The sequence below is a fragment of the Stenella coeruleoalba genome, assembly GCF_951394435.1.
Source record: "Stenella coeruleoalba genome assembly, chromosome: 8".
In the NCBI taxonomy this organism is placed as follows: domain Eukaryota; kingdom Metazoa; phylum Chordata; class Mammalia; order Artiodactyla; family Delphinidae; genus Stenella; species Stenella coeruleoalba.
Genome location: NC_137154.1, coordinates 49,745,781 through 49,771,912, shown reverse-complemented (window position 1 = coordinate 49,771,912; position 26,132 = coordinate 49,745,781). Strand labels below are relative to the sequence as shown.

Genomic DNA, 26,132 nt, shown 5'->3' with positions numbered 1-26,132 from the left:
TATTATCATTCCTTCTTTATGTTGCAAAGCAAGGCTGTGAAGCCAAGGAGAGGTGCTTTTTATCCTCTCCCAGCCTCTATTTGGCCTGTGGCTCCAGGGCCTGGCTGGATGGCAAGACCGTGGGTGTCCAGAGAGATACAGTGCAGTGAGCCAGGAAGTCAGGGTGCTCCTAGGACAGGCAAGGTTTATGCTGGGCTTCAAAGGACAGGATGGCTCTGGATTGTAAGAGTCAACCTCTCACTCTTAGGATGCTGCTGTAGAGAAAAGGCTTCAATCCCCATCCACAAAAAATCAAGATGCAATGCAGACTTTGATTCTGGTCCCAGTTTTACCATTAATTCCCTTGGTGACTTTGAGAGAGTCACTGACCCTCTCTGAGCCTCAACATTCCCATCCATAACATACATTATTTCCAGCATCCATGCATTTCTAATATGCTTCCATCACAGGAGATAGTCATCTGGTCCTAACCCAACACTTCTCTTTTCCTTCTTATTAGGAAAAACAGAACTGGCCAAGCAGACAGCCAAATATATGCACAAAGATGCCAAAAAGGTAAGGGCTGGGATCTACGCCCAATTGGCAGGCCGTGGAGAGCTCACCACTCCTGCTAGCCCAAAAAATCCTAGGCTCCCTGAATCTGGCAATAGCCAATCAAAAAGATGGGCCCTGGCCCAGGAAGCAGGCCTCAGCTATGGCCCCAACTTGGCCACCAATTGCTCCAGGAATTTGGGCAAGTTATTCAACCTCTTTGTGCCTCAATTTCTTCATCTGTGAAATAGGATGAATAATCCTTGCCCTGCCTGACTCTTGAGGCACTTGGGAGAACCCAGTGAGATTCATTTATACAACATTTCTAAGCATCTACTCTGTGCCGGGTATTGTACTAGATCCTGATAATACAGCGTTCATTAAGACACTCCCCTGCCCTGAGGAGCTCAGTCTTGAGGGGGAGACAGCTTTAGAAACATATCACTACTGTCCAGTGCCATCAAGGCCATGCTAGAGGGAGTCTCAGACCTGTAGGAGAAAAGTAGAAATAAGAGGATTTGCTTTTCTACATGAGCTTTTTTTTTTTTTTTTTGCGGTATGCGGCCCTCTCACTGCTGGGGCCTCTCCCGTTGTGGAGCACAGGCTCCGGACGCGCAGGCCCAGCAGCCATGGCTCATGGGCCCAGCCGCTCCGCGGCATGTGGGATCCTCCCGGACCGGGACACAAACCCGCGTCCCCCACATCGGCATGCGGACTCTCAACCACTGCGCCACCAGGGAAGCCCCATTCTACATGAGCTTTTAAACATGATTTCTTAATGCCCTAAGCTATGAGGTGGTCAGTCTCCTTTTTCCCATGACCCAGAGGCCTGGATTCTCCATAGGACAGGGCTGTGCCCATCCCCTTATTCAGACTCTGGCTTTCCAAGGCCTGCTCAGTTTGACTTTCTAGACTGACAGGAAATACTTTCACACAGACAGAAATGTCAGAGCAGTCCTTGGAGATTGCAGAAACATTTCAACTTAAAGCCACACATTCTTCTTCCTACTGGCCTTCCCAGTGTGGAGGCATCACAGGTTGCCCATGACCCTGGATGCCCTTGTCTACTTTCTGTGGAAAGCCTCCCCAGCTGAGGTGATGAGGAATTGCCCAGGCCTCCGCCAGCCAAACTGCCAGCAACAGAGTCCTGGCCACCTCCTTTCCTGCTTTTGCCTAGCTCCCCCTTCACCACCTCCCTGAGGGCCTGGCAGCCACAGAAACAAGGTAGCTCAGGCTGTGTCCTTCTGAGCTGCATTCATAGCCCCCTTCTACTGACTCGGCCAGTAGCTGTCTGTGAGCTGTCTCAACCAAAACTAGAGCAGACCCACTCAACAGGCAGGCAGGCAGGCAGGCAAGAAGCAGCGCATGGCATGCTAATATGCTCCAACCGAAATAGCGTTTTTAAGACAATTCATCAGGTTGGCAGCGATTGAAACAATTAGCACTCTGGAAAGGGCCATAAACTAGCAAGACTATTAGGGAAGATGCAGTTATGGGCAGGAACCACCTGATTAGGGATGAAGAATTCCGAGTGGTTTAATTTTAATACTGTCAGAAAGGTTAATATTTAATTACAAATCATAATCTCCTTATCCAAGCTGTCTTAATATGTCTTCATACACAGTGGAAGTAGAAGGAAGGTATCTGCTGACTTGCTGGTGTAGAAAGGAGAAGGGGCTTGATAAAAGACTGATGATGCAGGTCATTTTTCAGTTGGAGCATCTAAACAAGAGGCAGATTTCCATCAGTGCAGTGTGTCCTGAAAGCTGATGATGGCATCCTTCAGTACATGCCTCACCTAGGAGACGGAGTTAACACCGTCACCACTTGGAGTCAGTGGCCTGGGTGATCCAGGCTCTGGAGTCAGCCATTCCTTGGCACAGGTTCTACTGGTCCTAGACGGGTTGCTTTACCCCTCTTAAGTTTCAGCTCTTGCCTCAAAGTGAAGCTAATCAGTCCTGTGTCTAAGGTTGTCGTGAGCATCAAGTGAGATACTATGAATCACAGAGAACACAGGTTCTAGCACCCAGTAAGTGCCTGATCCCTTGTCTTATATTTATTCATCACTCTGTACTTTCCACAGCAGTACTCCCATCCATTGTCTTATTTGATCCTATAAGGAAGATAGCATAAATGCTAAATTAGACCCACTTTTTAGATGAGAGAACTGAGACCCTACAGCGTTAAGCATCCAGAGTCACCTGTTAGGGGAAGAAGTAAAATCAGAATCCAGTCTCTCAACTCTTCTCTCAGAACTGTTGTTCTCAGCCACAGGAGGAGGCTAGACTATAAACTTGTCCATTTGTCCCCATGTCACATAGGGAGATGAGAGGCATGAGAAGCCCAATATAACCATGTATTTTATTTTTAAATCATAATTGTTGCTTCTATAAAACTTCTACCTTCACCAGCCCTGAGGACCAACTCATTACAGCATCTGTGTCTAGCATAGACATTCTCTGGACATGTAACAGGCATGTTTGAAACCTGCCTTCAAAATCTTAGGGTTCTGGACTTCCCTGGTGGCACAGTGGTTGGGGATCCGCCTGCCAATGCAGGAGACAAGGGTTCAAGCCCTGGTCCGGGAGGTTCCCACACGCTGCAGAGCAGCGACGCCCGTGCGCCACAACTACTGGTCCTGCACTCTGGAGCCCACGAGCCACAACTACGGAAGCCCACGTGCCTGGAGCCTGTGCTCCGCAACAAGAGAAGCCACCGCAATGAGAAGCCCACGTACCGCAACCAAGAGTAGCCCCCGCTCATGGCAACTAGAGAAAGCATGCACGCAGCAGGGAAGACCCAACGCAGCCAAAAATAAATAAATAAATAAATAAATAAATAAATAAATAAATAAATAAATAAAATCGAAAAATAAAACAAAATCTGAGGGTTCTGGACTGTAAGCTGTCTAACCAGGGTACCTGACATCACCAGGACCCACGGAGTGATGTGTGGGAAGTGTCATGTACAGGGCCCAGTGTAAAGGAGGACTGAGCACTGACCTGGGAGTTGGTGACTTGAATTCAAGTTCTGGCTCTCTGATCCTTAGTTTCCTCATTTGTAAAGAGTCACAATACCTCCAGACCTGGCTGCCTCTCAAGGACTTGTTTGCACATTTTCATAATTTCTTTTTTATTATTAATTTATTTATGTTTGGCTGTGTTGGGTCTTCATTGCTGCGTGCGGGGGCTACTCTTCGTTGCAGTGTGCGGGCTTCTCATTGCGGTGGCTTCTCTTGTTGCGGAGCACGGGCTCTAGGCACGCGGGCTTCAGTAGTTGTGGCACACGGGCTCAGTAGTTGTGGCTCGAAGGCTCAGTAGTTGTGGCATATGGGCTCAGTTGCTCCATGGCATGTGAGATCTTCCCAGACCAGGGCTCAAACCTGTGTCCCCTGCCTTGGCAGGTGGATTCTTAACCACTGCGCCACCAGGGAAGTCCTGTAATTTGTTTACCAGACTTGTGAGCTTATTATTTTTCTCTCATTAACCTCTACTATTTCTCCCAAATTGAGCAGCTTTGTTAACTCCCATTATTAGGGTTAATAATCCTTGAGAAGAAACCTTAATGGCATTCCGTGATTTCATCCTGAAGTAGGATGGTGAAGCCCTAACGACTGCAGTTATAGTGGCAGTATGATGAAGGGATCAAGAGCAGGGCTCTGGGTCCAATGCTAAACTACTCTGTGGAGTTGGCTGAGATCTCTGTTTACATCAGTTTTCTCATCTGTAAAATGGATTCAGTAATGGTGCCTGTCTCATTGGATTGTTATGAAGGTTAAGTGAGATAATGATATAAAATGCTAAACACCATTCTTGGCACATAGTAAGCAATCAGTACATGTTAGATATAATTGTTATTATTGTTGCCTCACTTCTAGATAACCCTAAGGTAAGATCATTTGAAACCAAAATTATTCTAGCCAAGAAAATCAAGCCCTTAGATTTGTTGAGAGTTACTCAGCAAATCAGTAGGACTAGGAGAAGAACCCAGGTAATTTGACATAAGCGTAAGTGAGCACTGAAGTCTGTACTCCCTGTTATCTTGGGGCATTGATTGACACTGGTTCTGGACACAAAGCTCAGAACCCTTCAAATGAAGATGCCAAGAGCCCAGCTGATTGATGGAGTGGGAAATATGAGGCAGGAGGGTAGAGTGGCTAAGAGCACAGGCTTGGAGCCAGATTGTCAAGCTTGAGTGACCTTGGGCAAGTTACTTTAATCTGTGGCTCGGTTTTCTCATCTGTAAGGTGGGAATGATAATACTACTTTTATCTCATAGACTTACACACATTCTAAGCCCTTTATAGCTTGCTTATTTAGAACATCGCCAGACACATAGTAAGCGCCCAGTGAGTGTCACCTATTATCCAGATACCCATCTCGTGGCTTCCAGCTCATTGCTCCCTCTGGGCAGCACTCCCAACTTCCCCATGTCTATCTTCCCACACTTCCTGAAGCCAGTGTTTCTCTTGGCCGAGCTGCCTGGGTCCCTCTGAAGATGCTTGCTGGCTAATGCTCCATGTCCTCTGATAACACACCCTCATGACCTTAAGAACTTCTCCAAGGCCTTTCCAACCTCTTGGATTAGGTCCTCTCCTCAGGCCATGACATAAAGGAGAAACAACGAGAGGGCATAAGGGCCTGAGTATATAGGAAGAAACTGCAGCTCCAAAAGGGAAAGCAGCCAAGGCCACACAGATAGTGGAGAACTGGGGCTGGAAGCCAAGCCTTGGGCTCTTTCTGCCACCCTATACCTCACGTACAGAGTGACAGGACAGAGAAAAAAATAGAATACATCACAGACTGAATTTCTGGCCAGCAACTGAACTAGAGTATAGCCTGGATTTCAGACATAGCTACCTCCCTCTCAGGGTCTTGGCGCGCCCTCCCTCATCCCCAGCTCTCAGGAGAAGCATAGGCAGTGGGTGCATTCTCTTAGCTGGAAGCATGTGCCAGTAGGAGAGGAGCCTGAGGAGTCTCTGGGGAACCCTGATCTGGGTGGAGAGACAGGGCCTCTGAATGCCCTTATAATGCCCTAAATCCCTAAATTCTTCATGAAAAGTCATGGGCATTCTGCTTGTTTTAACTCGCAAATCCCACTCCAGAGGGTGTGCTCTTCCCCTGGGGCTAATTATGGTCGGGCCTCACCCCAGGGGGCCAGTTCCCTGGAAATCAGCCCTAGGCCCAACCATGGAGAGAGAAGGGCTGCAAGCTACATTCTAGATAGCTCTTAAGTGAAAACATGTAAATAAATGAGAAAGATTTATTAGTTTAAAAGAAAAGCAGGGGGCTTCCCTGGTGGCGCAGTGGTTGAGAGTCTGCCTGCCAATGCAGGGGACACGGGTTCGTGCCCCGGTCCGGGAAGATCCCACATGCCACGGAGCGGCTGGGCCCATGAGCCATGGCCGCTGAGCCTGCGCGTCCGGAGCCTGTGCTCCGCAACAGGAGAGGCCACAACGCTGAAAGGCCCGCATACCGCAAAAAAAAAAAAAGAAGAAAAAAAGAAAAGTAGGGACTTCCCTGGTGGCGCAGTGGTTAAGAATCCACCTGCCAATGCAGGGGACACGGGTTCGATCCCTGGCCTGGGAAGATCCCACATGCCGCGGAGCACCTGGGCCCGTGTGCCACAATTAGCCTGCACTCTAGAGGCCACGAGCCACAACTACTGAAGACCACGTGCCTAGAGCCCATGCTCCACAACAAGAGAAGCCACTGCAATAAGAAACCTGCACACCGCAACAGAGTAGCCCCTGCTCGCTGCAACTAGAGAAAGCCTGCGCACAGCAACGAAGGCCCAACGCAGCCAAAAAATAAATAAAATAAATTTATTTTTTTTAAAAAACTGTGATAAAAAAATTTTTTAATAAATAATATAAAAATAAATTGGTGCAGCCACTGTGGAGAGCAGTATGGAGGTTCCTTAAAAAACTAAAAATAGAGTTACCGTATGTCGCAGCAATCCCTCTCCTGGGCATATATCCAGAAAAGACGAAAACTCCAATTTGAAAAGATACATGCAGCCCAGTGATCATTGCAGCACTATTTACAATAGCCAGGACATGGAAACAACCTAAATGTCCATCGACAGACGAATGGATAAAGAAGATGTGGTACATATATACAATGGAATACTACTCAGCCATAAAAAAAGAATGAAATAATGCCATTTGCAGCAACATGGATGGACCTAGAGATTATCATACTAAGTGAAGTAAGTCAGACAGAGAAAGACAAATATTGTATCGTACACTTATATGTGGACACTAAAAGAATGATACAGATGAACTTATTTATGAAACAGAAATAGACTCTCAGACATAGAAAACAAACTCATGGTTAGCAAAAGGAGAAGGGGGAGAGGATAAGTTAGTAGTTTGGGATTAACATATACACACTACTATATATAAAAAAGGTAAGTAATAAGGACCTACTTATAGCACGGGGAACTGTATTCAATATCTTGTAATAATCTATAATGGAAAAGAATCTGAAAAAGAATATATATATGTATATATGTGGGTGTGTGTATGTATAACTGAATCACTTTGCTGTACACCTGAAACTAACACAACTTTGTAAATCAACTATACTTAAAAAAAAAGAAAAAGGGGCATGTGCCCACATAGACTTGCAAGGTTGAGGGCACCATGGAGCTGTCTGGGTGCTTGTTGCTCCCCTCCATCTCATCATGATCCCACGCTGATGGTGACTGACTTTGTCCATGTCAGCCTGCCCCACTCAGGTGCTGCTAGAGACCAGAGACATAGCTCCAGTGCTTGGCACACACAGTATGCCCTCAGGAAATGTGGGATGAGTGGATGATGTGGTGATCAGACCCAGTAGAAGCCTGAAAAAAGAGACATTCCAAGCCAGATTTAAGGCAGGAACACGACTTGGGTTTATTAAGGTAGGGCATGAGGGAATCGTGGGGGATGAGTGGAGAGAAAAAGGAGGCAAGGAGCCAGAAAAAACTATATCATGAAAATGGGATAGAAAATCTTGGCTTGGTGTGGCTTAAAAGCCGAAATATATTTGAGATCTCTCCTCCTTAACCCTTCCCCCTGCCTTCTTCAAATGGACTCCTGCTTGTTTCCACACAGGGTTTCATCAGGCTTGACATGTCTGAGTTCCAGGAGCGGCATGAGGTGAGTGAGAGTCCTTGGTGAAGTGTGGTTTGGAGAGCCTGTCAACAGGGCTCTGCCTGGCTATTTTGATGTGACTTGTCGATTAGGCCTGAGATAATTCCAGCAGCCTTGGGATTTGTCCTTTGCGGGGAGCATATGTACACAGCAGGGTCACTGATCTGTTTTGCATACGATTTGCTCTGAAGAGTAAACACAGAAAAGATCATCTGCTCTCCCATCACAGCAGGATTCCTTCCACCCAAAGAGACAACCTGATTGTCCTTGTTGAGACAGGCAATCTTAACAGTATATAAAGCCATCTTACCGTTGCATGTCCCATATTGGAAACTAAAAGCATAGAAAGGCCTTCCTAACTTATTTCCTTCCTTCCATCAGGTGGCCAAATTTATTGGGTCCCCACCAGGCTACATCGGCCATGAGGAGGGTGGCCAGCTGACCAAGAAGCTGAAGCAGTGCCCCAACGCTGTGGTGCTCTTCGATGAGGTGGACAAAGCCCATCCAGATGTGCTCACCATCATGCTGCAGCTGTTTGATGAGGTGCCAGTCAGCTTGGGCCGGGATGGAGTTGGGGACACCTGTAGGTATGGGGGGCTGTGAACAGCAGGACCCAGGGGCCCAGAATTGATCATTCCTCAAGTTGCTGCTTCCTTGTGTGTACGTTCAGTCACTTAGCAGGTGTGGCTTCACCCCCTCTCTGGACCGGGGCCCAGGCTGGGCACCCAAGGAAGACCAGCACTGCCCAACAGTTGAAATGTTGTGGCTGCCCAGACTACCTTCGAAAGAGACAGAATGGGACAGGGGTGCCAGGGGAGAGAGAGAGAGAGCTGAATTTTTAGTTCTAGCTCTGCCCCATCTCTCGGCATCAGGGACCTCGTTTGACAAACAAGGAGGCTGGATCCAATAAGCTCCAAGAACCTTTCTGGCTCAGACAGCTCCTGCTCCTCCCCATGTCAGCCATCATTTTCACCAGTCCTTTAAAACGCCAGGGACGTTGCTGCTGTCTGTGATGGTGACCATGATGATGGAATGGTGGTGCCCTGGTTCATGGAACCGTCTTCTCCTGAGGAGCTCCAGGCTGGTCGCAAGCAAGGACAGTCTCCCTCTTAACTGGTGAAATGAGCTCTAAATGAGAACAACTTCCTCTTTTTCAGCACAGTCTATGTAATAGGCCTGTGCTAAAGACTTTACAGACGTTCTTGCTAATCATCACAATAGCCAGGCAAGGTACCAATCATTTGTTACAGATGAAGAAACTGAGGTTCAGCAAGGTTATAAATGACTTGCCCAAGGCCACAGAGCTACTGTGTGGAAGAGCCAGAAATGGGCTGCAGATACATCTGGTCCCAGAGCCCCAGTTCTCCCCATCTGTACCAGTCCTTATCTTGAGCAGCGGAGGGAGAGCTTATGATCGTGGGAGGGGCTGCCATCCCCCTTTTCCAGGGGTCCTGCAGAACTGGGGATGAGGCCTCCCATCTGCTCCCATGCAGGGACTATATTAGCCAGCACATGGCCGGATGGAGTCCAGTCCAGGGAAAATGTCCAGCCCCATTTTCCCTCCAGCCCTGGGAAAATGGAAAGAGGTTTGCTGCCCATGTCAAAGTGCACTAACAAAATGCAGGAATGGATACCCGTGGACCAAATAGCACATCAGGTACCAAGCCAGGAAGAACCAGATCCAAATGTCCCCACAGCTGCCCACTGCCTGTCCCACCTGGCCCAGCATCCTTGCCCCTGCCCCAGTTTATTGCTCTCTTCCTAGGCTCTCATCTGCTCCCTGTCTCGAGACCCACCCCCCACCCCCACTGAGGAATGAAGGCCAAGCCTTCAAAGGTCACATATTCTGTTTCCCGCACCTGTGCTCTGAGACCACCCCGACCCCGACCCCCGCTGCCGCCTTCTAGCCTCTTGGTGGGATTCAGGTACACAGCTGTGGACCAGACCCAAACCTGCCCTCTGGGAACTCCCTACCTAGTAGACAGCAGAAAGGAGATATGATAAAGTTGACATTTTTGTACTTTGTGTGCAGGGCACTGTTATTGCATGTATGAACTCCTTTAATCCTTCCAGAAGGAGGATTGGTTCCCAGAAGATGGTTATTATTACTGACTCCATGTAACAAATGTAGAAACTGAAGTAAAGTGAGACGATTTATTCACCCATGGTCACACAGTTGGGAAGAGGAAATCCAGGATTTGAACCCAGGCAGTCCAGTTCCAGAGCCTGCAGCTAAAATAGTAACTACCATGCAGCCAAGGCCAAAAGAGAACAGTAGATCTGGAATGAAGCATTCACAGGAAGGGAGAGCCCGGCTTAGGGAAGGTGAGCACAGCAGCCTGGTTGGCCTCTCACTTCCCTGGAGAGGTTCCTGGTCCAGAAAGAGGGAAGGCAACTGCTGACTGAAATACAACCAACCCCACCTGGAAAATGCTTACCACTCCCGTGTGTAAGCCCTGTCCACCCCACCCACTGCTGCTGTCACTCCACTGACTACCTTGGGGAGTTGATAATAACTCCTTCCTACAGCTCCCGACAACCTGCTACAGTTTCTGATGTTTATGCCCTTGCTTCCATTGACCAAAGCTGCCATCTGAGCTTACTTAGCCAGATTTATGCATGTTTGCTTCTTGAGGACAGAGACCTTGTCTCACTCCAACCATTCCCAGAACCCACAGCGCCAGGAGAAATGCCCTGTTGACTAACTTAATTCAGTAGTAATTCAGCAAACCTTCCAAGGATGAATAAGTATTTGCCAGGTGAACAGAGTGGAGAAGGGCTGGCAGTAGACACCCAGTGTGCAGAAGCACAGGGGCATGAGGCAGCCTGGTATATGCAGAGAACTACAGCTGTTCAGTATTGATCGACTGCAGAGGGAAAGGGAGAATAGAATGGTGGAGATAGGTGGATAAGGTAGACAGGGGCAGGTTAGAATGCCAGGCAGAGGAGTGTGGACTTTTTTGGTGAAAAGTAAAGACTTTAGGCAAGAGAGAAATATGATCAGGTTTTCACTTTATAAAGATCCTATAGGCAGCAGTGAGCAAATGGACTAGAAGGAAGAAGAGAGTCCAGTGAGGAGACTGTTGAAGAGTCCAGGCGAGAGCTTGGGAGGCCTGCTCTCAAGCAGGGCTGTGAGATGGGGAGAGCTCCCGGGAAGTCCGCTGTGCAGGGCTCGGTGGTTGGATGTGAGGAGAGAGGGAGGGACCAAGGATGACCAGCGGCAGGATTTCTGGCCTGGGTGACCCATGGGTGCTGCTGCCATCAACCTGCGGCAGGGAACACAAGGGGATGAGCAACAGATTGGTGAGGAAGGTAAGGAGCTAAGGTTTGAAATTGTTGAAAATGAAATGCCACAGCCAGATGGGTATGTCCAAGAAGTCGCTCATCAGTTTGAGCGGTGTGGAGTGTAAGAGAGGCCTGCACCGGAAGCAGAGACTCAGGAATGCTTCAGCACAGAGAGAGTACCAGAAGCCACAGGAAGGGGTGAGATCTCTGACCTAGTGAGAGTATGGCGTGCAGAGAAGAGAGGTAAGAACAGCCTTGCAACCTCTCCAAAAAGAGTCAAAGGCAGAATTGCCAGAGAGTAAGAGGCAAACCAGGAGAAGGTGGTTCAGTGCGGGGCAGAGAGGACAGAGGGAGAACAGACAGTCCCTGCCTCAGTGTTTCTGAGCGAGGGGGAGACAGGCAGCAAAGAGCAGTCCAGCCACTGTGGTGAGTGGTGTGCTAGGATAAGTAGGAGTTATAAGGGCACCTGATCCAGTCTGGGGGAATAGGGAAGCCCCCCGCCCCATATCCACCCAGCCCAGACCTCCCAAGCTTGGACCCAGAAAAGCAGAAGCCCTAATGCTCTCACCAAAACATCAAGCAGAGCTAATGCAGGTCACTTCTCTGTTGACCCCAGAGTCTGTAGCACAGGGCAGAAGTCCTAGGAAGCCCACCCACTGCTCCTCCCTTCAAGGACAGAAACGGGGGAAAGCAGCCCCTATAACCCTGAGGTGAGCATTCACGCGCCACCCAGGATGCGTGCACTCCAGTCGTTGCTGAGAGGCAGAACAGCAACAGCTCCCTCTTTGGGACACATTTTCTTGCCAGGGACTCTGAGGAGAAGGAGACGTGAACAGTGTGAAGGTCACCCTTTGGGTCAGTAATACACTGCACCTGCTCCCCTCACCCACCTGGGACCCATCCTCAGGCCCAGTTATGAGCAGAGCTTTGATCTCTCTGAAAGAAATGGCCACTGGTTATTGCTCTGGCCAGTACAGCAGTGTGTGTGCTCAGTCCTCAGGGATGAGCTCTGCGAACACACACAGGGTCATCTGCACGCACTTGGGCACATCACACATGCACGCAGACATGGTCCCCAAAACTAGAGTTGCCCTTAGTGGATTCTGTCGTTTTGTAACCCATAAGCAGGGGGTGAAGTAGGAAGCTAATGGCCAAGCTCAGGAACATCTGCTTGCACTCTTGCCTTCTCTTCGTCCCTCCCAAGGCTGGGACGGGAGAGTGACCAGGATTTGGATCTCGAGGGCCCTGTTGAATAGACCCCCTTGGAACTAACACTTTATGAGGCCTGTGCCAAGGTCCCATGTAAAGTGAGGCAGAAAAGCACTTGGTACTGTGCCCAGTACACAGTAGGCACTCAGTTAATGCACATTCCTTTTTTACCTCTGAGGGCCAGGGCTGGTCTGTCTTTGCATTGGCTTTAGAACCAAGGGCTGACCTTGAGTGAGGCCCTCGCCACCAGGGAAAGGGGAACACTTGAGGAGGATTGGTTACCTGAGGCTGGGGCAGGGCCCAGCATCACTGGCTTGGGCAGGTGCCAACAGGCTGAGCTCAGTGACCTTTCCCCAAAGCCATGTTCTCAAACTTGGAAGGAGTTATGCTTTTGCCTGCAACCCAGATGAGTTCCCAGGAAGGTCTGCCTCTCCCCACACCTGTCCCGGTAGCTTGTTTCCTGTCAGGATCAAAGGATGCAAACTGAATTTGGCAGAATTCTGAGAAATTTTTATTTAGGGAAAGAAAATTGCATGAGGCCTCATTTTATCCCACACTGTTGGTATGACCCCAGTAGCCTGGTGTACAGTGAAGGATATGGGTTCTGGGGTCAGACAGTTCAATAGAGCCTCAGCTCTACTGTATTCTAGCTGTGAGACCTTGTACAAATTACTTAATCTCTCTGAGCCTCAGCTTCTTTGTAGGGGTGGTGAGGATTCAAGCATTCAGCAAGCAAGTGTTGAGCACATGCTATATGCCAGACACTGTTCTAGGACCCAGTGAGAGCAAGACCCAGCCTCTGCCCTCATAAAGCGACCTTCTAGTGGGCAGAGTGCAACAGTGCACGGAAAGCACTAAGCAGGGCACCGGCAGTGGAAGTAGATGTGCCCATCAAAGTCAGACTCCATCAGTTCCTCTCAATGGGGCCCTGATTAGTGCTTTTTTATAAATGACTGCAAAGTGCTGTTGTACCATGCTAGCCTTGAGGTTTGCTGAGTGGGCAGAGTTCCTTGCCCTTGAACTGAATGGCCCTGGACAGCTACAATTTTCTCATTCTTCTGTCTCCTCCCTCTACTGTTGCCCCTTTTCTCTTTCCTTGTGCATCTGTTTCTAGTAAAGATGCTTTCTTCTGTGTCACCTCTAGAAAAAGCTGAAGATTCCAAGGCAATTTCCCAAGTTGGTTAAAGGAGGGACATTAACCAGGCCAGAGGATGGCTCTAAAGATGCAGAGATTATACCTGTTTCAGTTCATTTACCTGGTCCTCACAATGACCCTGTAGAATACCCTCCTCTGACCTCCTACAGCAGCGTGGCCTTCCCTTTATCATAACATTTAACCACTGAATTGTGACTGCTTGTTTCCTGACCTCACTCCTTCTCTAGACTGGGAGCATGTCAGAGGCTCAGTGAGTCCCCAGTGCCCCAACACAGAGCCTGGCCCAGACTGGGCCTCCAGAAGAGTGTGTTGGATGGATGCATGTACAGTCAGGCTGGCTTCTGGGTGCCCTCAGAGATGCCAGACAGCAGGTTCAGTCTCAACCTGGGGCACTCCCAGCAGGTGAGCACTGTAGCCGAGGTGTGAGAACAGTGCTCAGAGACCCCAGAGGAGGGAATGCTGACTCTGCTGGAGGAGGGGGAGGCACAGGGGTTCTGGAGAGAGCTCCTGGGAGAGGGGCCCAGCCTTACCACTCCCTGACCATGCAGTCACGGTTCCTTCCCAGGGCCGGCTGACAGATGGAAAAGGGAAGACCATCGACTGCAAGGACGCCATCTTCATCATGACCTCCAACGTGGGCAGTGACGAGATAGCACAGCACGCGCTGCAGCTGAGGCAGGAAGCTTTGGAGATGAGCCATAACCGGATCGCCGAGAACCTTGGTACAGCACGTGGCCCGAGCTCTCTGGGCAACTGGTCAAGTGACCAGGCCGCCAGCACATCTCCTGAGGTCAAGGATGGCAGGATGGCATTGGTGTCCTGGGGCCAGATGAGGGCCCTGGTAGCATCTTTGTTCCTAGCTGGTCCTGACCAGACACCAAGCACCCTACTAGATAGTGGAGGGAGGCAGACAGACGGTGCCCCTACTTCCTCAAGCAATCCCCAAGTCTCTTGGGTGACAGGAGGGCTCCAGACAGAGTAATGGACAGAGCCACACCAGGGCATGGGGCCAGGAAGAGGCCAGGGCCTAAGGGGACTGAAGGGATGCACACTCAACAGATGGAGACACCTCGGTGCAATGAGGGGATAGCAGATCAGAAACCGTATGGAGGTGACACAGCCTTTTTCAGCCAGGGAGCCTTCCTGCATAGGAGGAAAGGAGGAGCATGTCAGGCAGGAGGCCACATCTGTCACCTTTCTATTTAGGATTGAACTCTCCAGCCCAGTCTTGGTCCTGACTCTTCTCCTCTCCCCTCCCCTCCTTCATACAGTTCCTACCAGTACATGAGCAGTGGAAGGGCCTAGGAGGTACCCAGTCCAGGCCTCTCATTGTGCAGGTGAGGAGAAGGCTGAGGCCCAGACAGCCTGAGACCTTGACCAGGAACACACAGACCATAAGGGTCAGGACCAGGGCTTTTTTCATGGATAGAGTGAAGGAGCAGGCACAGCTCCCAAAGGTCCTGGGTTTATGATTCTGTCTCTACAGGGGATGTCCAGACTAGTGACAAGATCACCATCTCTAAGAACTTCAAGGAAAATGTGATTCGCCCCATCCTAAAAGTAAGAGCTCTTTGTCATTCCTGCTGGAGCCTCGGGTCGGGGGGGATCCCCTTAGCCATCGTGAAGATACGGAAACCCTCCCACACCCATCTTCCCCAATAGGGTCCAGTAATTCCTTTATACCCTCTGGGTCACTGAGTTCACCCCATCCCTAACCTGGCCCTATAGGCTCACTTCAGGAGAGATGAGTTTCTGGGACGAATCAATGAGATCGTCTACTTCCTCCCCTTCTGCCACTCGGAGCTCATCCAACTCGTCAACAAGGAGCTGAATTTCTGGGCCAAGAGAGTAAGAGCGGGGACTGCCTGTGGGTGGGGGTGGGATATATGCCCACTGGAAGTCAGGGAACACTGGGCTGGGAGCGCCACCCCCAGAAGAAGGAGCACAGAGGGGTCCAGTGGCTATAGGGCACACAGTCTCTCACAGGCCCAGGCCTCAGGCCAGAGCGCTGAGAGATAGAAAGCCCTGGCCCACATTCAGGCATGCTCCTATCTGACCTGTCCCAGGCCAAGCAAAGGCACAACATCACACTGCTCTGGGACCGTGAGGTGGCAGACGTGTTGGTTGACGGCTACAACGTGCACTATGGCGCCCGCTCCATTAAGCATGAGGTGAGCACAGGAGCCTGAGAGAAGTGAGGCATCTCCACACCTCCCTCCCTGGTGCCCCCAGACGCATTCCCTGGGCTCCCAGTCTGTCCAGACAGGCAGGAATTGTTCTTAGAGCAGATGCCTCTTCAGAACCAAAAACAATATAATCAAGTAAAACCCCTATCCTAAAGGGTAACTGAGTTTGAACCCCTACCAGTGTGAGAAACTGGGCTGAGAACCTCAGAAACTGACATTAATGTGTCATTAGCACTGTCGTGCAAGCTTGCGTTGTTAGCCTTTTGCAGATGAAAAAGCTGAAGCTTTGAGTAAGTACTTGCCTGAGCAGTAAGTGATAGAGCCAGGCCTCCAGGCTTTGGCAGTGAAGACCACTTCACCTACCACCTGCAGGTGGAGCGCCGTGTGGTAAACCAGCTGGCGGCCGCCTACGAGCAGGACCTGCTGCCAGGGGGCTGCACTCTGCGCATCACTGTGGAGGACTCAGACAAGCAGCTACTCAAGAGTCCTGAACTGCCCTCACCCCAGGCTGAGAAGCGTCCACCCAAGCTGCGGCTGGAGATCATCGATAAGGACAGCAAGACCCACAGATTGGACATCCAGGCACCACTAAACCCTGAGAAGGTGTGCCACACCCTCTAGTGTCTACCTACCTGCCTATACGTGCCCTGAACACCTAATAAAGCCCCCTTGGCTGTGGCATGGTAACGACCTACCTTCTCCTCCTGCCTCTCACTCCTCTCCAAAGTCAAAAGCAGGAATTTTGCCCTACCCTGATCCCTTCCTGTGGGCCCCACATGTGCTAACAGGTCTCTGGGAGAGGAGCTGCTCCTCCATCCCCTTCAAGCCAGGGGGAAGAGGGAGGTCTCTTATCTCTGTCCTTCAGCATGATCCCCATGTCCCAGCGTCTCTGGAACTTTATCATGTTTCCTGGAAGCTCAGAAGTATGGCAGCTGAGAACAGATCTGGCTGGAAAGAGACAGGGACCAGGCTGTGACCTGCCACCCTTTACTGGCTCTCATGCAACTGAGTCCCCAGAATGTCTCCACTGGGAATGGAGAAGAATGCAGAGGCCCAGGCACAGAGGTTCTGCATTTAGGCCGTAGCTTCGTCTTTCCCAAGCTCTAAAATTCCAAGGGAAAGGGACTCTCAGGGACACTACTGTGTCATAGCTACTGTTGCTCCCCACCCCATGTTCAGAGGTCAGACCAGAGCATGTCTCTCCAGCCTTGGAACTAAGCCAGCATAGGGCATCTTTAGGAGGAAGGCTGACTGGGCACTACCCTGCCCTACACGGAGACTGGACAGAAGTTACCAAATGACCAAGCAAGGTCAGCTCTACAGGGCCTCCTTGAGGAGACCAACTACGTAGACATTGGGGAACTGCAGGAGGAGGAATCATGGGGTCGGGCTCTGCCCAGATGGCCATGGAGCCTGCCTCAGCCCCGTCTATACTATGATCCCAGCTAAGTGAACCTGGAATAAACAGCTCCCCTGTGCAGTCTGCATGTTAGTCACTAAGCAGAGGGACTGCACACCATCCCCCAAGGCATTCCACAGACCAGACATGTTCCAGCCTCAGCTTAGCAGGGCACAGCAAGGCTTGGTACACCTTGGGAACCATCTGCAATAGCCACCATCGATGACCATGTCATCACCCTCCCCCTGCGGGGCCATTTTGGAACCTTCCTTTGGTGTTACAAAGTCTCTTTCAGGAAGCAGAAAATGGGGACAGGAATCAAAATCCCTTGGGTGATGACAACATGGCAGGTGTGAGGCAATCAGAAGCCAGAACGTGGGCTCCAGCAGATGCTCCAGCAATCACTGTCCAGCCCCTCAAGGAGTTGTCTGCTGCTTCTTAACCTCAGTGACTGCCATTCTTTTTTTTTTTAATTTATTTTATTTACTTATTTTTGGCTGCGTTGGGTCTTTGTTGCTGCACGCGGGCTTTCTGTAGTTGCAGCGAGTGGGGGCTACTCTTCGTTGCGATGTGTGGGCTTCTCATTGCTGTGGCTTCTCTTGTTGCAGAGCATGAGCTCTAGGTGCACAGGTTTCAGTAGTTGTGGCACGTGGGCTCAGTAGTTGTAGCTCACGTGCCATTTTTTTGTGTGTGTTATTATTATTATTATTATTATTTTACTTCTTGCTCTGAAATAATTTTAGACTTACAGGTAGTTGCCAAAATAATAGAGTTCCCATGCACCCTTCACCAGCTTCTCCTAATATTAACATCTTTAAAAATTATTAAATTACAGTAGAATTAGTAAAACCAGGAAATTAACATGATACAGTACTACTAACTAATCTGTAGACATTCAAATTTTGCCATGTTCCCCACTGATGTCCTTTTTCTGGTCCAGAATCCAATCGAGGAGCCCACATTGCATTTTGTTATGTTTTCTTCATCTCCTTCAGCCTGTGACAGTTCCTCTGGCTTTCTTTGCCTTTTATGACCTTGACACTTTTGAAATGTCCAGATCAGTTAATTTGTAGAATGTCCCTTAATTTGGATTTGCCTGCTGTTTTCACATGATTAGATCGAGGCTCTACATTTTGGGCAAGACTAACCCACAAGTGATGCTGTGCCCTTCTTAGTGCCTCATAGTGGCAGCACATGGCTGAGGTTGTGTGTGCCAGTTTCTCCACTGTAGGTTTACTAATTTCCCTTTTGAAATTAATAAGAATCTCATGGAAAGATAGGAGCTGTATAGATGTCTTATTTATCCTTAGAATTTTGCCTATTGATTTTTAGCATCCATCAATGGTTCTTACTTATAACAAGCATTAATATTGTATTTGCCTAATGATGACTTTCTCTTTTCTTATTCCATCTATGTTTATTAATTGGTATTCTACTGTAAGGAACAGCTGTCTCTTTTCCCCCATTTATTTATTCAGTAATTTATTTATATTAGTATAAACTAATGGATATTTGTTTTAGTCTATGGGTTATAACCTAATACTAACATAGTTTTTTTTGGCTCATTTGGCCTAGATTTGGCCATTGGGAGCTCCTAAATTGGCTCCTGTGTTGTTTCAACATTGCCCCATCATTTTTTTTAGTATTGCCTTACTTTCTGGTACCACAGGATATTCCAGGCTCACTCATACTTTTCTTGTCCCAGCCCTGGCATCAGACATTTCTCTAAGCAGCTCCTGGTTCCTTTTATTTGAGAATGGTACTTAGAAACTAAGGTGGTATATTCATTGCTACTGGAGTGTTGTTGCTTCTAAGCCTTTTCAGCACACAAAGCTAGGAAATATATGTGTGTATGTTAACACATGTATCACACACAACTGAATTTATTACTGTATCTGTCTATCTGTATATTATTAAAAACTATGAGTCCGTATTGATGCCTACAGTTCTAATCCAACACCACAAGGTTTGCAATTTGCCCTTATTATTATGACTTTACTATTCTTTTTCTGCTTCTTCCTCTCCTGCTATCTCTGTTTCTTCTCCTCTCACTCTGTTTTTTGTTCAGACTTCCCTTAGAGGCTCTAATTAAGTCAGTCGGTGACCATCCTATATGGAACATTCCTATTGGATAAAGTTCTTATGCTTGACTGTCAGTCCCTTGGTTTAGTCAGCTGCGGCCAGGAGCAGCAGACATATAACTCAAAACCAGATAATTTTTGTACAAGAAAACCCAATGGCCACCTTTCTGAGAAGACGGTAGGGGACAGGGTAGACCCTCAGATTCTGAGGAACTTAAGTATCACTTGTAGGGAATCTTAGCTAGACCTCCTAGGTGATGTTGGACCATAGCATCCTAGGCAGTATTCAGCTCACTTGCATTATTTGTTCCATGTAAGAACAAATAGAGTGTAAGATCCAAGAGGGCAGATACCCAGTTATTCCACTCACTATCCTATTCATAGAAGCTGGCACAGAGCCATCACATGATGGCTGCTCCAGGTATTTGGATGGATGGGTGGGCCCTGCAGCAAGCATAGACCTTCATAGTGAGTCCCAGGACAGAACAGTATCATATGTTCATGGAGCACACATTTGTCATGTGTTTGTGGCCAGGCAGTAGAACCTGCTAGACCCTTAGTGAATGGGGCAAAGTAAGACCCCAGATACTTACTGAGTATCCAGAAATACATGAGGCTGGACTTGCAAATGAAAATGTAATATCTTTATTGTTCAAAAGGAAAAATTCAAAGATATGTAGTGATGGTTTTAGGAATTTAGAAAAAAACACATTTAAAGCATAGGAAAATAGAAAATGGATCAATTAAAGATAAAACCTGAAGTTAAGTAGGAATTCAAAAAACAAAAAAGGAGAAAGGATAAGAAAACTATTCTTTTTGAAAACACCAATAAAATAGATAAAATCTCCTCAGCCTGATATAGGGGAAAAGCAAAAAAAAACCAAGATTAGGAATGAGAAATCAGACATAACCACATATATGAAAGTATTTAAAATAATTTTAGGAGAAGTCTGTGGCCACAATTTTGAAAACAGAGCAGATAGATCATTTCCTAGCAAACACTGACCCAAGTCAGTGGTTTGAATACGCCAATTAGTTACCAAAAGAAGAGATTGGAAAGGTCATTAAAATTTTATCTTTTTAAAAGATTGTTTTCTTTAAACTTTTTAAATTGACATATACATGGAAAAGTACACAAATCACAAGTATACAATTCAATGAGTTATCCACAAAGTGAATACCACTGTAGCCATCATCCAGCCCAAAAAATAGATCAGAGTAATTTTTAATTACTATAAAAACTGATTCAGATCATGGGAAAAATGGGAAGATGCTCAGTTGATTTTTTAAAGGCCAGCGTAAGATTAATACTCAAACCCGCAAAACTGCCAAAAAGAATGCCATAGCTTAATCTCATCTACGACTATAGAGGCAAAACTTCCAAATAAAACTAAGTTGAATTATACAACATAATTACGTAAGTTTTATTTCAGCAATACAAGCCTCAGTATCAGGAAATTTATTAATATAATCCATTACATCAAGAACTTGAAGATTATTTAAATGTCTGTAGATTAATATTAATTTTCTTATTTTGATAATAGTTCTTATGATTATGTAAGAGAATATCCTTGTTTTTAGAAAATATACATTGAAATATTTAAAGATAAAGACAGTTGGCAAATGTTTCAGGAAGCTAAATTATACATACACACACATACAAAAGTATACATACAGAATGATAAAACAAAAGTAAAGTATTTACATGGAGGAAATCTGAGTGAAGGGTATACAGGAACTCTTTGTATTGTTTTTGCAACTTTTCTGTAAGTCTAAAATTATTTCAGAATAAAGTTTTTTTAATGAAAGGAGATGAACATTTTATCAGTATATGCTGAAAAAGCATTTGATAAAATATTACAGCTTTAAGTATGATTTGATAAACTCCAAGTAAAAGAAACCATCAAAAGCCAATAGCAAACATTTTTAATTATAAATACTAAAGCTACTTCTGTTAAAGTCTGAAATAAGACAAGCGTCAACACTGCTTTGAAAATTTAGGTGTAAATAATTAGGCAAGAAAAGTGAGTAATTGGTATCTATTGGAAAATAATAAATGATTTTGTTTTGTTGATATGTGACTGTGCTTTTAGGAGATCTAAGAGGCTATAAGTAAAACCTATTAGCATTAATAAGGACATTTGGTAAGTGAGTAAAAGATAAATGTACAAAAATCAATTGCTTTTTTCTATTCCAGCAATAATCAACTAGAAACAATAACAAAAGTATTCCATTCACAATTGAAATAAATAGGTGTATGTATTTGCTCATATAAATATAAAATATCTCTGGAAAAGAGAAGAATTGGGCAGAGAGGAGACTGCAATGGAAGGGTAAATTCACTGTATTCATTTCTATAATTTAAAGTTTTGAACCATATTAATGTGATACCTATTCAAAATTATAAAATACTAAGAATAAACAAAAAATCATATTGAAGGGCATAGAACAAGATCTGACAAGTGAAAAGACATACCAGGTTCTTGGAAGGGTGACTTGATATCATTAAAGTGTCAATTCTTTAATATACAATTCAGTGCAAGCATAGTTAGACTCGAACATCTTTAATTTAATAAAATTAAAATCATGTTATACTGAAGTGTCTAGTAGCTTCACCATATGGAGCTACTATTTTCTGGGTTAGGGAGATAATGAGTTACTACTGCTGTCAGTTACTACAATTCCATCTTGATAGCACGCAAACTAGAGAATAAGTAAATGTAACTACTATCAATGTACACCCTAAATAAAATTATGAGAGAATAGAAAGAGAAGAATTAATGTCTGTGACTGGAGTGTAGAGAGTGTATGTGAGTGTGAAGAAGAGGAGAAAGTGGTGGGAAATGAAGCTAGAGAGGTGAGTTTCTGTACTTCATAGTGTCTTGAATGCCATGCTGAGAGGATGAAATGGCCATATTTGTGTCTTTAAAAGACCCTTTGGGGCTTCCCTGGTGGCACAGTGGTTGAGAGTCTGCCTGCTGATGCAGGGGACACGGGTTCGTGCCCCGGTCCAGGAAGATCCCATATGCCGCAGAGCGGCTGGGCCCGTGAGCCATGACCGCTGAGCCTGTGCGTCCGGAGCCTGTGCTCCGCAACAGGAGAGGCCAGAACAGTGAGAGGCCCGCGTACCGCAAAAAAAAAAAAAAAAAAAAAGCCCCTTGATTACAATATGCAGAATGTTTGAGGGTGACTTCTGACCAATATATCAATACAACAGACAGTAGTTCCAGGCAAACTCACTTCCTACCTCAAATATAGAAATATTGAATATTATGTAGCCAAAAAAAAAAGTTTGACACACAACTGGACTTAAACCTAAAAATGGGAAATCCCAGGGTTCCAGAAATGAATGGGAACCCAAAAGTCAGAGGGTTTGTGAGAGTGGAGGTCAAAGAGTTCGTGGAGACTTGGGACTCAGATATAGGCCTAATGGCTGAGTGCTAGGCCTTCAACACTGAAACAGGAGTCTCAAAGGACTACTTCCTTGTGCAATGAAGACTAGAAAAACACTGCTCCTTAACCTGGGAATCAGTAGGGAAATACAAAAAAGTCTAACATCACTCAGAGATGTAAGTAGAAAGAGTCAGCTACAAAGAAACTAAGACATTTGCTGTTTGTGAGAGTGTGGTCTAAATTCACAGTACCCAAATGTTACTGGAATGTCAAGATGAAAAACTAACCAAAAACTGGTCCTGGGCCGTAGGATCCCTTAGAAGCAAACACAAAACTGTTCTGTAAGGATATTCTTGTAACCAAGTTTTCACAAAGGAACCTTTGGAAAAACAAGTCCTATTGAAATGAGCTTACAGGAAAACTTACCCCAAATAAAGGAGGAGGAGAAGAGAAAACGAAAGAAGAAGCAGCAAACCACCATGAAGGAGAGCAAACTCAGCAGATGCAACAAGTGGGAGAATTTGCACTCCAAGAATTGTAGTAGAAGAATCTGAATTTAAAAGAAGTATGTTGGCACTTCCCTGGTGGTGCAGTGGTTAAGAATCCGCCTGCCAGATCGGGTTCGATCCCTGGTCCGGGAAGATCCCACATGCCGTGCAGCAACTAAGCCCGTGCACCACAACTACTGAGCCTGTGCTCTGGAGCCCGTGAGCCACAACTACTGAGCCCACGTGCCACAACTACTGAAGCCTGTGCACCTAGAGCCTGTGCTCCGCAACAAGAGAAGCCACTGCAATGAGAAGCCCACGTACTGCAACGAAGAGAAGCCCACGTACTGCAACGAAGAGTAGCCCCCACTCGCCGCAACTAAAGAAAGCCCACACACAGCAGCGAAGACCAAATGCAGCCATAAATAAATAAATAAATTTTTTAAAAATTAAAAATAAAAGTATGTTTAGGGACTTACCTGGTGGTGCAGTGGTTAAGAATCTGCCTGCCAATGCAGGGGACAAGGGTTCGAGCCCTGGTCTGGGAGGATCCTGCATGCCGCGGAGCAAGTAATCCTGTGCACCACAACTACTGAGCCTGTGCTCTAGAGCCCGTGAGCCACAACTACTGAGCCCACATGCTAAAACTACTGAAGCCCACGTGCCTAGAGCCTGTGCTCTGCAACAAGAGAAGCCCATGTACCACAAGGAAGAGTAGCCCCCACTCGGCACAACTAGAGAAAGCCCGCACGCAGCAGCAAAGACCCAACACAGCCAAAAATAAATAAATTTTAATAAATAAAAAATAAAGTATGTTTAAAATATTCAGAGAAATAAAGGGAGGACTAGAAACCATAAGGCAAGAAAGGACAGTATGAAAAAAGAATAGGTGAACTTGAAAAAAGAACCTTTGTTCTAGGTGGTTTCTTTAGATTTATTTCCTTTTTTTTTTTTTTCCCCTGAACAATTTTCTCTACTATGGTCTTAACTGATTTAGGTATTAAATAACAGAACCACTAAGTACTCGTATTCTTTAAAGGATAAAGATTTGGGTCACCCACTGGGCTCCAAGGAGCTGACCTAGGACAGGGAAATAACCCCTAGGGTTGGGGGAAGAGGGCAGTCACCAGTGTGCCACCCCTAGGGCCATGATCAGTTGTAGAAATAAGGAATGTACCTGCCAGCACAATCCTGGAACTCTTTGCCCACCATCCTGCAAGAGTCGTTCCAGTCTAGCATTCCTCACAGGTTTGTCAAAGTAATTTCAAGCGGTCTGAACGTCAGTGGTCATCTACCATCACCTCATCACATAGTGTTCCCAACACTTCCCTGTGCCCTCAGTTCTTCCTTCAATAATCAACAAATTTTTCTATATAAGCATCTTGTTGGAATGTTTGCTCCATCTCTTCACCATTTTTTTCTTTTTTTTTTCTGTTACTGAAGTATACTTGATTTACAATATTGTGTTAGTTTCAGGTGTACAGCAAAGTGATCCGGTTATATGTGTAGATGTGTATATTCTTATTTTCCAATTCTTTTCCATTATAGTTTATTACAAGATTTTGAATATAGTTCTCTGTGCTATACAGTAAATCCTTGTTGTTTATTTTATATATGGTAGTATGCATCTGTTAATCCCATACTCCCCAATTTATCCCTCCCCACCTCTTACCTTTTGGTAACCATGAGTTTATTTTCTATGTCCATGAGCCTGTTTTTGTTTTGTAAATTCGTTTGTACTGCTTTTTAGATTACACATATGAGTGATATAATATTTGTCTTTCTCTTTCTTACTTAGTATGATGATCTCTAGGTCCATCCATGTTGCTGCAAATGACATTACTTCATTTTTTTTATGGCTGAGTAATATTTCATTGTGTATGTATACCACATCTTCTTTATCCATTCATCTGTTCATGGACCCTTAGGTTTCTTCCATGTCTTGGCTATTGTAAATAATGCTGCTATGAACATTGGGGTGCATGTGTCTTTTGGAATTAGAGCTTTCGTCTTTTTTGCATATATGCCCAGTAGTGGGATTGATGGATCATATGGTAGTTCTATTTTTAGTTTTTTAAGGAACCTCCATACTGTTCTCCATAGTGGCTGTACCAATTTACGTTCCCCCCAGCAGTGTAGGAGGGATCCCTTTTCTCCACACCCTCTCCAACGTTTGTTATTTGTAGACTTTTTGATGTTGCCCATTGTGACTGGTGTGAGGTGATACCTTATTGTAGTTTTGATTTGCTTTTCTCTAATAATTAGTGATGTTGAGCATCTTTTCATGTGCTTGTTGGCCATCTGTATGTCTTTGGAGGAATATCTATTTCAGTCTTCTGCCCATTTTTTGATTTTTTTTTGTTATTGCATTATATGAGCCGTTTGTATATTTTGGAAGTTAAGCCCTTGTCGGTCACATGATTTGCAAATATTTTCTCCCAGTCCATAGGTTGTCTTTTCATTTTGTTTATAGTTTCCTTTGCTGTGCAAAAGCTTATAAGTTTGATTAGGTCCCATTTGTTTATTTTTGCTTTTATTTCTATTGTGTTGGGAGACTGACCTAAGAAAACATTGCTATGATTTATGTCAGAGAATATTTTTCACCTTAACTGTCTCCTGAAGGTATCGTTTACTCTGGCTGTCCCTTAAGATGCTTCTTCCCCTGTAGTCCTCTTAGGTGGCAGCTGCTTTTATTGTCAGACCCAGGAAGTGAGCCCCACTGCTTTTCTGTGATTATTGCTCATCTTTCCTCCTAGCTTCTTTAAGTTCAGCAGTTTGACTATTCCAGCCCTCTGTCATTGCCCTATCTACTGATCTCTCAACAACTTCCCTCACACAAGGAAGATCTTAGGCCCCATATCACTTTCTCCCTTCCCCAACACATGCCATCATTCTTGGTGGCTTCAACTTCCCATGAATGACTTATCCAATACCCTACTTTGCTTACATTTAGTGAACTTTTTATGCCCCTGCCCACCTTAGCCACCTGTATCATGGTCACATCTAAATTTTATCAACAATAACTGTACTTCCTCCAAAACCCCGATCCTTCTCTGGCCAGTCTAGTATACTGAGTAAATGAAAAACTTTTACAACTCAACAAGAAAAAGACAATTTAAATAGGAAAAGCATCTGAGTAAACATATCTCCAAAGAAGGTATACAAATGGCCAATAAGCACATCCTTAGCCATCAGGGAAATGCAAACCAAAACTGCACACCCACTAGAATGGCTATAATCAAAAAGATAGACAATAGCAAGTGTTG

General features: G+C 46.0%; 1 protein-coding gene across 1 annotated transcript in view; it reads left to right on the top strand.

Annotated features, from left to right (window-relative positions):
- The window catches only part of CLPB (ClpB family mitochondrial disaggregase), a 154,194-nt gene extending 129,525 nt beyond the window's left edge, over nt 1–24,669 (top strand). The window contains exons 9-16 of the mRNA XM_079929985.1: nt 500–555; nt 7,631–7,675; nt 8,051–8,212; nt 13,885–14,041; nt 14,806–14,879; nt 15,048–15,167; nt 15,386–15,490; nt 15,878–24,669. Coding sequence (XP_079786111.1) covers nt 500–555; nt 7,631–7,675; nt 8,051–8,212; nt 13,885–14,041; nt 14,806–14,879; nt 15,048–15,167; nt 15,386–15,490; nt 15,878–16,126 — 968 coding nt within the window. The 3' untranslated portion in view covers nt 16,127–24,669. The remainder of the gene's footprint in view (nt 1–499; nt 556–7,630; nt 7,676–8,050; nt 8,213–13,884; nt 14,042–14,805; nt 14,880–15,047; nt 15,168–15,385; nt 15,491–15,877) is intronic.
- Nucleotides 24,670–26,132: the final 1,463 nt, after the last annotated feature.